This window comes from Sphaerodactylus townsendi, linkage group LG05 (genome assembly GCF_021028975.2).
Source record: "Sphaerodactylus townsendi isolate TG3544 linkage group LG05, MPM_Stown_v2.3, whole genome shotgun sequence".
Taxonomy (NCBI): domain Eukaryota; kingdom Metazoa; phylum Chordata; class Lepidosauria; order Squamata; family Sphaerodactylidae; genus Sphaerodactylus; species Sphaerodactylus townsendi.
In genome coordinates this window covers 126,510,068-126,524,618 of record NC_059429.1, presented here as the reverse complement: position 1 = coordinate 126,524,618, position 14,551 = coordinate 126,510,068, and the positions used below count along the sequence as shown (strand labels likewise).

At 47.4% G+C, this 14,551-nt stretch overlaps 1 protein-coding gene across 1 annotated transcript in view; it reads left to right on the top strand.

Annotated features, from left to right (window-relative positions):
* The first annotated feature begins 8,662 nt into the window (after positions 1 to 8,662).
* Positions 8,663 to 14,551, top strand: part of HRH3 (histamine receptor H3) — a 33,134-nt gene continuing 27,245 nt past the window's right edge. The window contains exons 1-2 of the mRNA XM_048497912.1: positions 8,663 to 8,815; positions 9,045 to 9,234. Coding sequence (XP_048353869.1) covers positions 8,663 to 8,815; positions 9,045 to 9,234 — 343 coding nt within the window. The remainder of the gene's footprint in view (positions 8,816 to 9,044; positions 9,235 to 14,551) is intronic.

Here is a 14,551-nt window from a genome sequence, read left to right as displayed (position 1 = left end):
CCAGCGTGGTACGGTGGTTAAGAGTGGTGGACTCTAACCTGGAGAACTGGATTTGATTCCCACTCCTCCACATAAGCAACAAAGTCTTACCTGGTGAACCAGATTTGTTTCCCTGCTCCTCCACAGGAAGCCTGCTGGGCGACTTCGGATTAGTCACAGTTCTCTCTGAACTCTCTCAACCCCTCCTACCTCACAAGGTGTCTGTTGTGGGGAGAGGAAGGGAAAAGGAGTTTGTAAGCTCCTTTGAGAAAGATGGGATATAAATCCAAACTCCTCCTCATTATCATCTTACCAACATCACCACCACCACCACCACCACCACCACCACCACCACCACCTCCTCCTCCTCCTCCTCCTCCTCCTCCTCCCTATTCCATTGCAGACGAACATGGCTCCTTATTCTATTGCAGACCAACATCTAGCAGATGATATAGGACCCGTGGTGGCGAACCTTTGGCACTCCAGATGTTATGGACTACAATTCCCATCAGCCCCTGCCAGCATGGCCAATTGGTGCCAAAGGTTCGCCACCACTGATTATAGGACCATAAAAACAAGGACAAATAGGCTCAGAGACAGCTTCTATTCCAGAGCCGTGGCTATGCTGAACTCCATGGTGTTGCGTTGACTTGACTGGGGCTATGTAGGGATGGTTGGAAGGGGAGTGTGGAAGATGGGGTGTGAGGATTGAAGTAATGTGCATCGGGGAATGTGTGTAATTTCGTTGTGCATGCACAATGGCAATAATTTTTAATCTAGTTTTATCTAGTATCTATCTATCTAGTTTATCTATCTTCTGACACTGTCATTCATAGGTGTCCAGACCCTGATACCTTGGTCTTGCCATATCTCCAGGGGAGGACGGGAGGTTGTGGCATCCTGACTTACTGTTGCTGCTTGTAGTGTGTGTGTTACTGCTTTGCTGTGTGGGACTGCCGGGGGTTAACTGGAATGCTTTTCCCAGGAAAGGGGAGCACCTGAACTCTTATCTGGGAGAGCGCAGCCTTGGGAAAGTGCAAACTTGTACCTGGAGGTGAAAAGGAGGGGTTGCCTGGCAACGGAGCAAAAGGAGGGGTGCTATGGGAAAGCAAAGGGGATGGCTAGGTGTGCAAGCTTTAGTTTTGGCAAATATCTTTGACGTGCAACCTGTTTGAGCTCCGGTCAATACATTGATGTCGCATTCACTGAGTCTGTTGATTGGGGAGATCGATGGAACACAACTATAGGAATCCCTTTGTCCAAAATTTTAGAATAATGTGTTCAGTGGGGTTCAAGTGGGCGGGATTCTGATTTTTGTTTAAAGTGAAGAATTAGGTATTGAGTGCTGCATCACTGTTAATGCCCTAGGTGGTGGTGAACATATGGCACGGGTGCCAGAGGTGGCACTCAGAGCCCTCTCTGTTGGCACGTGTGCACAGAGTTTGTCATGTGGGGGGGGAATTACCCCCCCACACACACACATCTAGGCTGGCCTGGGCAGCTGGACTTGATGTGCGTGCACCTCAGCGAGCAGGGAGGACTCGGCTGGTGGGCCTGGTGCCTGTGCTTCAGGTGGCTGCTGTTGGGGGGGGTGAGGGAGGCAGCAGAGATGCTAGAGAGGTGCAGAGTGGCGCATGTGGGACTTCCTGGAGGCTACAGCAGGCTGGCCCCTGCTCGAGGGGGTTATTCAGGTTAAATTCTTGCTTTGGCACTTTGCGATAAATAAGTAGGTTTTGGGTTGCTCTTTGGGCACTCGGTCTCAAAAAGGTTCGTCATCACTGCCCTAGGGTTCACCCTGAACCAAATGAAACCCTGATGAGGAGAGTCTTTGATAGCATCCCTATATTTGAGCAGCTTTTGAATATGTTTATGGTTTTTGCAACTCATTCTAGGACCTTGACGCACAATTTCTACCAATGATTGATCCTTGTCTTACAAGATGGTAAATTTGGAGACTAAAATCTAGGTTATTTATGTATTCCATGCCATATCTAAACGAATGAAGATGAAATTGTTTCTGCTTAGGAAAGTTTTTTTTTCATTCTAAGAAAGTACTAACTTAAAAAGTAATGCACTAGCATTAAAAAAAATTAATACACCAACTTGAATTAAATTTTGTTACAGCAGGCGGCAGCCTTAGACCCCTTCCGCGCGTGCAGAATAACGCACTTTCAATGCACTTTGCAGCTGGATTTTAATGTGCTAAATAGCAAAATGCACTTGCAAACAATTGTGAAAGTGGGTTTTCTGGGTTGTATGGTCATGTTCCTGGAAAACCCATAACACCCTAGTGATTCAGGCCACAAAAGCCTTCGACAATAATTGTGAAAGTGGATTGAAAATGCATTATCCTACATGGGCGGAAGGGGCCCTACAGTATTCACTGCAGTCCTTTCGTTTGTGCTGACGGATTCAGCTGCTGAGTGAACAATTGAGTAGATAGAGAACAAAACCACAGCTATTATACTGTCCTTATACAAATCTGTGATGAGGCCACACTTGGAATACTGTGTAAAGTTTGGTGACCACACCTAAAAAAAGGATATTGCAAAGTTTGAGAAGGTGCAGAAAAGAGCAACCAAAATGATCAGGGGACTAGAGTAAGTGCTCTATGAGGAACAGGTAAAATGCTTAGAGCATTTTAGTTTAGAAAAATGGCTGGCAAGGGGGAGGGCATGATAGCTTTGAGCAGCAGTGGCGTAGGAGGTTAAGAGCTCGTGTATCTAATCTGGAGGGACCGGGTTTGATTCCCAGCTCTGCCGCCTGAGCTGTGGAGGCTTATCTGGGGAATTCAGATTAGCCTGTACACTCCCACACACGCCAGCTGGGTGACCTTGGGCTAGTCACAGCTTCTCGGAGCTCTCTCAGCCCCCCCTACCTCACAGGGTGTTTGTTGTGAGGGGGGAAGGGCAAGGAGATTGTAAGCCCCTTTGAGTCTCCTGCAGTGGAGAAAGGGGGGATATTAATCAAAACTCTTCTTCTTCTTCTCTCAGACGATTGGAACATGGGGTCATCTGCTGGAGTGGAAGGGTGATGCGAAGAAGGGTTTGGAATGTTGTTCAGTTACTGCTTAGCACCTGCTGTGTAGTTTTGCTGTGTGTGTTATCTGTATTATTTGGCGCCTTTCCCAGAATGGCCTGGTCCAGCGTGTGAAGGTTTCTGTGGGGGACGGGCCAAAGTTCTCTTGAACACTTTTCTAAGGTTTTTATCCCATTTCCTGCAAGCCTTTGAATGAAGCCTCAATAAAGATCCTGTTCTTTTACAGTGATTCTGATTGTCTGGTCTCAGTTCATTACATAGTAGACAAAAGGAAGGATTTATTTACACAGTGCCTACTTAAAAATTGTGGAACTCCCTGCCCCAGGATGTGGTGATGGCCACCAATGCAGAAGGCTGTAAGAGGGGAGTGAACATGTACATGGAGGAAAGGGCTGTCCCTGGCTACTAGTCAAAATGGCCACTTGTCATAATGCATACCTATTCTCTCCAGTATCAGAGAAGCCTGCCTATTATAGGCTGCCTTATAGGCTGTTGATCTATCTAGCTGAGTGGTGGTTATTCAGTCAGCAATGTTCAGTTCTCCAGCAACACCAGTTACCTAAGATATTTTCAGATACCAGGGGCTGAAGAGAGGACCTTTTGTGTATGCAGGACATACTCTACCACCAAGCCACAGATGCTGATTCAGAAACCAGGTGTGTGATACTTAGATCTCAAAGCACAACGTAGAACTCTTTAGAGAGAACAATATTTATCTATCACATGTGTATCTTGACCTTCCTAAAGGAGTTGGGGGTTGGCATGCATGGTTCCTATCTCCCCTCCTCTGAAAGTCTACCCTCAAGTGATGCAAAGCTGAATCTGTCTCCCAGGATTGTGGTTTAGGCTTTGGAAAGAACAGCTATTAGAGAGAGAGAAAAGCTGCATCCCTAAGGAAACTTTCCTGGAAGAAGAAGAAGAAGAAGAAGAAGAAGAAGAAGAAGAAGAAGAAGAAGAAGAAGAAGAAGAAGAAGAAGAAGAAGAAGAAGAAGAAGAAGAGAAGAGAGAAGAGAGAAGGAAAGGAAGAGAAGAGGAAGGAAGGAAGAAGGAAGAAGAAGAGAAGAGGAGAAGAAGGAGAGGAAGGAGAAGGAAAGAAGAGGAGAGGAAGGAAGGAAGAGAGAGAAGAAGGAAGGAAGGAGGAGAAGGAAGAAGGAAAGAGAAGAGGGAGGAGGAGGAGGAGAGGAGGAGGAGAGGAGGAGGAGAGGGAGGAGGAGGAGAAGAGGAGGAGAGGGAGGAGGAGGAGAGGAGGAGAGGAGGAGGAAAGGGAGGAGGAGGAGAGGAGGAGGAGGAGAGGAGGAGGAGGGGGAGAGGAGGAGGAGGGGGAGAGGAGGAGGGGGGGAGGAGGAGGGGGGGGGGAGGAGGGGAGGGGGTTTGGGTTATATCCCCCTTTCTCTCCTGCAGGGGAGACTCAAAGGGCTTACAATCCTCCTGCCCTTCCCCCTCTGCTCAAACACCCTGGCAGGTGGGTGGGGAGCTGAGAGGAAGCTCCAGCTGTGACTAGCCCAAGGTCACCCAGCTGGCATGTGTGGGAGTGGCCATTAGGCTAATCTGAATTCCCCAGATAAGCCTCCACAGCTCAGGTGGCAGAGCTGGGAATCAGGCAGTTCTCAGATAGAGTGTATCCTTAGCCACTGCAGGCCCAACCCTCGCCCTACACCACACTGCAAAGTACCTATTGTCTAACATGGAACTTAAACCACACCATGACGGCCTCACAGGTTTACAAAGTTACCTTGTCCCCAGCACTTGCAAAAAACACAAAGCATCCCTAAGCTCTGGTGGCCCTTAGCCAAACATGTCTATGATCAGCTCTGTCACTTGGGTTTCCAGCCCTTGCTTATTTGGGGTCTGGCCGTTTCATGACCTTGATATCCATTGATGCACCAAAAGCACTATTGTGATGCAGTGCTTAGGATGTTGGACTAGGATTTGGAAGACCCAAGTTCGAATCCTCACTGTGCCACAAAAGCTTGCTGGGTGACGCTGAGCTAGTCACATACTACCAGCATATATAATATCCTCCCAGAGTTAGAGGATGCTAGGAGAATGCTGTGCTCACTGGAGTCTTCCCAAGGGAGAGAATGTAAGTGTGTGTGTAAGAAGTGCTGTCAAATACACTTGGCCAACATAGCAACTTGAGGTTTTCAAGGTGAGAGACTTACAGAGGTGGTTTGTCATTGCTTTCCTCTGCATAGCGACCCAAGTATTCTTGGATGGTCTCCCATCCAAGTAACTAGCCAGAACTGACCCTGCTTAACTCTTGAGATCTGGTGAGATAAGGCCAATGTGACCATCCAGGTTAGGGTAAAATGTGGAGAAGGAAGGAAGGAAATCTTGTTCTTCTACTTCATTGTCTACCAGCAGGAATGGTTGTAGAATAGGGATGTACCACTTTGGACTCAGATGGAGGTTCAATTTTACTGTTCCACCCACTTATAATAAATACCCCACATAAAATTATATCACTAAATAGAAAACTTCTTTGTATGCTATGCTATCTTTCTATGGAGTTATTAATATACAGGAGCTTCAAAAGCATATAATTCCTCCCCTGCAGTCCCAAGTGGTGCATTCCATTCTACCACCTCTGAGCTTGACTAGTATTCTGGTTAAAGACTACATTAATATCATGGGGTTATCAAAAATTAATAAGGGTGGCAGCTAAACATGATCACCAATCAATTTTTCTATTGTGGGTGAGAGTAGTTGTATGGCACAGTACATCCAAATATTAAAAGATCCAAAGCTGAGACGTGCACTAGCTATGGCCAGATTTAATGTAACCTCATTAGCAATCTTGCAAGGGAGATAAGAAACAACATAACATAGAAACATACATTGGAATCAAGTGTTATCAAAATGTGAGGGGTTATTGGATGATCAAAAAAATCTATTTTGTGCAAGCAATGATAACCAAATTGAGTTTCTGTGAATTGGTGGCAATTCCTTTTTAGATGTAACCTAGCAGGGCACCCGATGCCATGCATAATACTTCATCTTACAGGCTCTGAATTTTAGGGTGACATTCAAGCATGCTTCATCACAGCCTGTCTGTGAACCTTTGAGTTGTTTTGCATATTTGCGGCGGCTTCCACTTACTTGTCTTTTTTAAAATCGAGATCTGGCAAATGGCGCTTTCTATAGTTTAATCCCTCTCCCCTCCCTTTAGCTTCCAGTATTTCAACAGAAGGAACAGGTTAAATTGTCTTGAGTGAGGAGGTCCCTAGGTGCAATCCAGTTAGGCCACCTATTATTTCGATTGGCCTTGTTATTTGGTGGGCATTTTCAAAGGCATGATTCTGACACATGGAGTTAGGCATCAGGGTGCCTGCACTTCATTAAAAGAATCTTCTGTGAAACGAATAATTTTTATTCCCTGTACTGCATCCTTTAGCTTGGCAAGCAGGTTTTTAACTGTCACCTTTAGAATGTTGGTGCAGATGGCCAGAGTTCAACAGTAACACAGATGGCCAGAGTTCAGCAGTAAATGTGTCATAACTCAAGCAAAACTGAATATTTTGAAAAATCCTTTCTTAGTGAGCACCTAAACCACATAATGAACCAGTGTGCCAAATTTCAACTTTGTAGGTTCGGTGGTTTTTGAGTTCTTTTGATGATTCAGTGAGTCAGTGAGTCAGTCAGTCAGTGGCATTTCGCATTTATAGATATAGATTAATGCTTCAGTATGAAACATGGGTATGTAACCATTGAGTATTGGGTGAGTTTGGTTGTTTTTATATAAATTATATGTTTTATACATTTTTAAAGTTAACTTTGTAATTTTTATATCCCAATAAAGGCTTGCATTGCATTGCATAGTATTCTGGTATATATCTAGACCTTTTCTCTTACTAGTAAGGCATTCTTGAGTATCACACATTTGAAGATTTTTGTAGCCTTGTGGACATCAGTCTTAGATGGAACAAATTGATTTCCCACCTGAAGAAGAATTCTGTGAATCTGATCAATTACACTGCTATCCACAGTTGATCTAATAAAACATTATTTGGAAGATTTTGGGCCCTATCTCAAGCAAAAATCTCAATAAATCTATAATGTTTATTGGTGTCCAAATTGATATCCAGCAAATGATACTTATATCCAGAGCTAGTAGAGGTCAGAGAGTTGGATGAGGATCTGGAAAACCAAGAAGCTAATTGGTTGAACTGGTCCAGTCACTCTTTCCCTCAGCCTCACCTACCTCCCAGGGTTGTAGTTAAGATACAGCAGAGGAGTAGAGAACCAAGTAAGTTGCCCTTAGTTTAGACCCGTGGTGGCGAACCTTTGGCACTCCAGATGTTATGGACTACATTTCCCATCAGCCTGCCATGCTGCCAATTGGCCATGCTGGCAGGCAGTGGGAGTAGCAATCCCACAACATCTGAGTGCTCTGGGAGTGCTCCTACTGGTGGAACCAACCTATGATGCTCGGATGTTCATGGACTACAATTCCCATCCCGGCCCCTGTCAGCATGGCATGTGGCGAGACTGATGGGAGTATAGTCCATGGGCCTCAGAAACTATGGAGGTTAGCCACCTATATATGATTCCTTGGAGAAAGGATGGAGTTAAAAATGAAATAAACATGAAAGATGTACAATTCATGAACTGAAAGGAGGATGGGATGGAAATGAAATTTAAAAATGATGGGATAGAAATGAAATTTTAAAAATGTGAAAGCCGTGGGACTCAAATCCAAGTTCTGTTGTGGATTGTGTTGGCCCTCCAGCTGAGGAGGAGGGATAGGAGGAGGAGAAAGAGAAGGAGATTGCAACTAAACAGAAAATACAGGTTTGTGTAAGGTCAAGAGAGGCAATTAAGATGGTAATTAATTTTGCAGATCAAAAAGTCCTGTGTAAATATTAATCAGAAAGACAACTCATACCTGAATCATTAGGCACTGTTTCCTCGAGCTGGAGGGAAAGGCACATTATTTCCACACACACACACGCACGCACACACACACACCTCCCTAATTTCTTCCAAGCTTAGCCTCGCTGATTATTCATGCAATCAATCCTAATTGTCCCCAAACCCCAATTGTGAAGTTCGCCTCGCTGTGGTTGTGGCTTCTCTGTACCGGCACCCCCGAGTGAAGTTTGCCAGGCAGCGTCTGAAAGGCAGGGTTGAAAGAAAGAAGATCGGCTTGCCCAGCGGAGAGGGAATTAGAGACTGAGAGAGAGTCAGCTAGGAACTGCCCACAAGCCTTGTCCTCCGGCTGTAGCCTCTCCTGACAGTGAGGCTTTGGCTCTTGGGTTGGAAGCGTGGCTCCCACCTTTTGGGAAGCAGGCATTCGGGTTTTGAGGAGGTGACCCCTCACCCCGTACTCTAGTCTATCTTTTGTAACTAGGATCAGTCCCAGATCGACAGAGTTGCCCCCTCACTGGTTCTTCCTCCTTTACTCCTTTGGCTCCTTTTGTGTGGGGGGGGGGGTAGAGAGTGCAGGAGAGAGAGGAGTGTGGGAACAACAGCAGAGAAAAAACAGAGAGGAAGAAAAAACAGACACAGGCTCCTACAGGCTTAGAAGGATCAACAGTCCCAAATCAAGCAGAGTTGCCATCCCACTCGTTCTTCTTCCTTCTCCTTCATTCCTTTTTCTTTGAGGAAGGGACAGCAGCAGAAAAGCTGAAAGGAAAAACCAGAGATGAGGCTCCTAAAAGCAGAGACAGCGACGGAGCTTTCTTCCCATGCCCCAGCCCCAGCTGACGCTTGGAGAAGGGCCACTGGCCTGACCTTTGCCAGAAGGCGCCTGTTCCTGGAGAAGAAACGGAGGCCGGACGGCGGACTGCGATGCAAGGCAGGTCCTTCTCTGGCTGGCCCGCCAGGATTCGAACCCTGGACAGGCGCAGAGGCCCAAACAGCGCCGGGAGATGGTGCTGAGCTGCCGTGGTGCTGAAATGGACAGCTCCTGGCTGGGCAGCTGGCCAATGCAGGCCTTGCAAGCAGCCTGGAAGTGGGTCACTTCTCCACCCTGTGGACCATCCCTTAGAGCCGCAGAGCACTTGTAGGTGTTTCGAAATGGATAGCTCCTGGCGCAGACAGCTCCGGCAGCGGAGAAGCGAAGTGACGAGCAGCTGAGCGGCCGCTTCTCCACGCTGTGGACTGTCGCCTTGGTGGCGCTGATGGCTTTGCTGATCGTGGCCACGGTGGTGGGCAATGCGCTGGTGATGCTGGCGTTCGTGGTGGACTCCAGCCTGCGGACACAGAACAACTTCAGCACCTTCTCAACCTGTCATCCGATTTCCCTGAAGTAGGTAAAATTTACACCTGCGGTTTCACCTCTCTTCGGAGACGCAGAGGGTGGTGGAGGTTGTGGTGGTGGTGGTGTGCTCATAGACTTGGGAAGGTTCAGCCTGGAGAACAGGAGGTCTGGAAGGAACATGATTGCTCTCTTGGAGTATCTAGTGATCCCTTAGAGTATTTGCTCCCTTGGAGTATTTGGAAGGCTGTCGCTTCAAGGGGGCCTTGGGAAGGTTCAGGCTGGAGAGAAAGAAAAGAAAGGTTGAGGGGACAGGTTACTTTACTATAGTGTTGGAAGGAAGGCGCTGGCACATGGGGGTTGTTGTTCCCGTTGGCAGCAGAGGATAGGACTTGCAATAATGGGTTTAAATTATGGGCTGGAAAGGTACTGGCTGGATATAAGGGGGCATTTTTAACAGTAAGAGTGGTCCAGCAGTGGAATTGGCTGCTAGGGTGAATACCCGCTCTCTGGCAGTCTTCAAGCCGCAGCTGGACCAACACTTGCCAGGGATGCTTTAGGCTGATCCTGCATGGAGCTGTGGGCTGGGCTAGGTGGCCAGTGGAGGCCCTTCCGACTGCTGGATCCTATGATTTGGCCTAAAGCAGAAAAAGAGAGAAGAGGAGGGAGGCAAGTTCAGCCGGGACATCTTGGTGAAGGCAATTCAGTTTCTGAATCTTAACTAAAGGAACGAGAGGTAAATGAAGACCAGGTTGTCCCAGTCTCTCTAACCTTCCATACACCCGGATATACATGAAATGGTTTTTTCCTGATGCATTTGGGAAAGCTGGCTTTTCTGCTCATGACTTTTGGAGACAGAAAGAAAAATCAAATTTGGCCTTTGAGCAAAGAAAGGGGGAAGGTTATTGCCAGAATGAGGGCTGGCCGGGGTTTATATCTGCCCCGGATATCAGATTTGGTTTGCATAGCTGGGCATTTCCTTCCTATCCTGTAACCATGATATTGAGGTGGACCCACTTCCGTCTACTTCCCCGGCTGGTTTCAAGCATCCTGCTCCGTTTAAGCAAACAGTGATTTTAGAACCAGAAGCTGGAACATTGTTCGACATGGGCCAAGCACTATTGCGGTGGTGTGAACCTTAAAACCCAGTCATTCGGACAACAATTCATGTGCCAGCATGGCCAGTTTGCCACCATGACCCTATTGGTGCTGAAAAAAGGCTCCATTCATCAAAGGGTCTTGGATAGCATTTCATCATTCAAGTGGGGAAGTTTGAATGAACTATTACCAAGGCCAGATACTATTTCCCTGCAGGAATGTGTTTATATGCTACTTTGTGTACAGAGTAAAAGTATAAAAATATCTAATCCATAGATACAGATCAGTGTCACTCTTTTAGTTGATGTGCACCCTCCATTTATGATTCTATGTGCCAATAGAGGCTTGTGTTCAGTGACATTTATAGTTTCCTCCTTTGCAAGAACTGCTGTAGGACTATAGAGACAGTGCTCCCAGTCTGGGCTGTGTCATGCCGCCTGGTGATGGTGTTGGCGCATTTTCAGAGAAATGAGAATGTAGACTGGGGAAGTCCCCCTCCCATGCAGAATCTATAGGAAGATGGTCCCCACGCCAGAAGGGATGGGGGAAGGGCAAAAACTAGGCTGGCCGATGACTACCAAAGGCATGCATCTTAGAGACCTGGGCTCTTTGCTTGCTTTGGGCAAGCGTTCTCAGCAAAACCCAGTGAACTCCAGGCAACAGTTAAAGCTCCTGTAATAGCTTCTGTCTGCTTCTTCCTGAAACCCATGGCGTGGTGGTGAAATAGGGTAATCTGGAGGAACTGGGTTTGGTTCCCGCTCTACCACTTAGGCTGTGAGGCTTATGCTGGGTAAACTAACAATGCTTGTGCATTACCCAGCTGGGTGTCCTTGGGCTGATCACAGTTTCTTTGACTCTCTTGTCCACCTACCTCTGGGTTGTTTGTTGTGAGAGGAAGGAGAGGTGTAAGCCCTTTGGGAGTCTCATACAAAGAGGGGAAAGAGAAAAGGAGGATATAAATCTGAAACTTTCTTCTTCTTTCACAGGCCCCAAGATTGCCACTATGGTGCCTTGCTCCCACTTGGAACATGAGTGCACGTGAAGAAATATAGCTGAGAGTCTCCAACCCAGTTGTCCTCTAACTCAGTTCTTCTTCCACCATTCTTTCCTTCCCTCCCTCCATTTCCATTTCCCTTCACTGCTGTCAGGCTCCTGTTTATCCCTATTCCACTACTAAATTTGTTGATTCCATTACCTAAAACTCCATTCCTTCCATGCTCATTCCACTGTTCCATCCACATCCACCTTTGTGTCCATGTGGCTTTTCTAAGTGTTGGGCATTCCACTTTCATTCCATCCACCGCTCATTCTTGCTCCATTCTGTGGGCTATTTCCCATAACTCCTGTGTCGTGCATTTATTCCACTCCTTTTCAATGCCTCCACTATGTTCCTCTATCCATTGATTCCCAGCTCCTTCATGGGGCTGTCTGTTCGGGTCCATGCACTCCATACCTTCGTTGGCCATTTCAGTCCACACAGGGTGTTGGTCTCCTCCTTACAGGGTCCTCGTCCATTTCCTCCTCCTCCTCCTCCTCCTCCTCCTTCCATTCTAGAGACTGTGGCTCTTTCCTCCATGTGTGTCTGGGTGGGTCATTCTCCACTCTTTGGTTCCATGGGAGGATGATTCCTGCCTGTCTCACCACCCTTCCTTTCCGTGGTCGGCTGTGTGTAAAGTCTGTGTGTTCCGTTCCTCCTCCGGCTTCCTCCGTCCATTTTCCTCTGCCACTCTTCCTCCACTGCTGGTCTTGTCCGGTGTCATCCTCCGTGTGCTGGGTTGGGGATCCATGCCTCCTGGCCTGGTCGTCTCCATGTGGCTATCCGTTATTTCCTGGGCTGGGTCCTTTCTTTCCGGCCTTGGTCATGCCGGTCCTTCTGTGCCACCTCCCAAGGCCGTCCACTCCATTCCATTGTGTTATATTGTCCTTCCTTCGTTCGGCTGTGGTCCTGGCCTGGATCCATCCATTTCCATCCTTCCTGGGGCTGGTCCATTCCAGGGCTGTTCGGATCCTCCATTATCCATTTTGGTGTTCCTTCCATTTCGGTCCCTAGGTCCTTTGCTGTGTGCCACTGTGGCCATCTGAAGTTCCTTCCTTCCTTCCTTCCTTCCTTCCTTCCTTCCTTCTTCCTTCCTTCCTGTGTCGGTCCTTCCGTGTCCACTGTTCCTCCATTCCTGTGTGTCGGTCCGGTCCTTTTCCTTCCTTCCTGTCTCATTCCTTCCTCCCTGTGTGGTCCTTCGTCCGTCTGTGTGTGTGGTCCGGTCCTTCTGTCTGTGTCTGTCTGTCTTCCTTGTCGTCCTCTGGTCGTCCATCTGTCATCCTCTTCCTCCTCCTCCTCCCCTCCCTCCTCCCTTCCTTCCCTCCCTCCCTTCCTTCCTTCCTTCCTTCCTTCCTTCCTTCCTTCCTTCCTTCCTTCCTTCCTTCCTCCCTTACTTCCTTCCTTCCTTCCTTCCTTCCTTCCTTCCTTCCTTCCAACCTTCCTTCCTTCCTTCCTTCTTTCCTTCTTAGCCATATTCAGAGCGACAAAAATTAAATAAAAATGCAATAATACTATAATAAAACTGAGACCTGTGCAACCTAAGCAAATGTAAAATGCATCTATAAAATCCAAAATGCGGTTTGCTACTATCCACTATCTAGATGTTAAAAGCTGGTCGAAATCAAAACATCTTTACCTAACAGCAGAAGGAAAGCAAGGAAGGTGCACACTAGGCTTCTGCAAGAAAAGCATTCCAAAGTCTGGAATTTACCTACCACCCTTCAAGAAGAGCTCAGTCCCAGGTCCACATGCCAGATATGCACAGATGGGATGTAGAGAGCCCTTCCACTGAATGATTGTAGTAGTAAAGGGGCCAGGTTTATATGAATAAGCGTGGTTCTTTAAGGTATATACACTTTTGCGGAGATCTTGGGCCTGTCACCCACTCTAAGACAAAGCTACTCCACAGGGTTGTTGTGAGGATAAAATGGAGGAAAGGAGAATGATCTAAGTCGCTCCAGGTCCCCATTGGATAGAAATACAGGGTATAAATGAAGTAGATTAATCAATAATGGAAGTGAACAAGATTCCAGGAACTCTCTCAGATTCCAGTTATGCGGGGCCGGGTAGCTATGAGCATGTTAGTGCATTCAGTTAGCTTTGTTTAAATGAAAGAAAAGTTTTGGTTGCTCAGTTGTTCTGCCAGCCAAGCTTTTATCTTCTTCTAGATTCGTTGCCTTTTAGCCATTGCAATCCCCTGCATGAAGTTATTCCCACTCAGATCCCATTTCATTCTCATGGGGTTTCAACCAGAGTAATTCTGCCCAGGATCACCTTGTAAGACTTTCTGCAGGATGCAGAGCTCTTCCCTTCAATACAAAAGGGCATTACATTTTAAGAACATTTCTCGCAATTTTTTTAAAAAACCCGACAATTTCATAATAACTATAGCAACAGGCACGCTTCTTCCTTTCAGCACCCCAAAGCCCAGTTCACTGCCTTCTGGCTAGATCTACATGACTTGCCTGGCTGAATGTAACTTCTCAGTTGCTGAGTAGAGCTAATGATCTCCCGGAGGCTCCAGGCTTGCTTCCATTATCTGGGGTTGGCATCCACAAACTCAGATTGGGTGCTTTCCAAGAGCAAAGATGCGAATTCTTTTCCATAAGTCACGCTACTTGAGGCCATGGTTCTGGCATCCTCCGGCATTGGCCAGAGAGGGCTTTCATGGCGGATTCAACTGGATTTATTTGTGGGGTTTTCAGACATGCTGCCATGGTATCTGTGGTAGATCTTGTTCCTCTAGTTCCACCTGCATCTGAAATTGGCTGGCGGCAGATGCAGCCCAGATCATGATGAGAACATGAGGAACTAGGATCTGCAGACCCTAACTCCCAATATAAACTCTGGCATCCCCTACATGATCCAACTTGCTGTTAACTTTTCTGCACTTCTTATACTGTACACAGGGGCCAGTTGGGGTGCAGGGGGGGGGGGGGGGTCAGGGGCCCACACCCCCCACCCACCTAGGGCATGGCCACTGCTCCTGAGCCCTGCCCACTCAACCTTCTGCTTATAAAGCAGCTCTCCAAGTGAGAGGACAGCAGACTTCCTGCCCTGCCCCCCACCAGCTGGGCTCCCAGCCGGCAGTGGCAGTTCCTTCTGCCACTACCCTCTGGATAGGCAGAGGCATAGAGGAAAAATGGAGCCCCGGTGCAAAATCTGGCCCCGCCTTATTGTGCAGCAGCGTGTGATGCTGG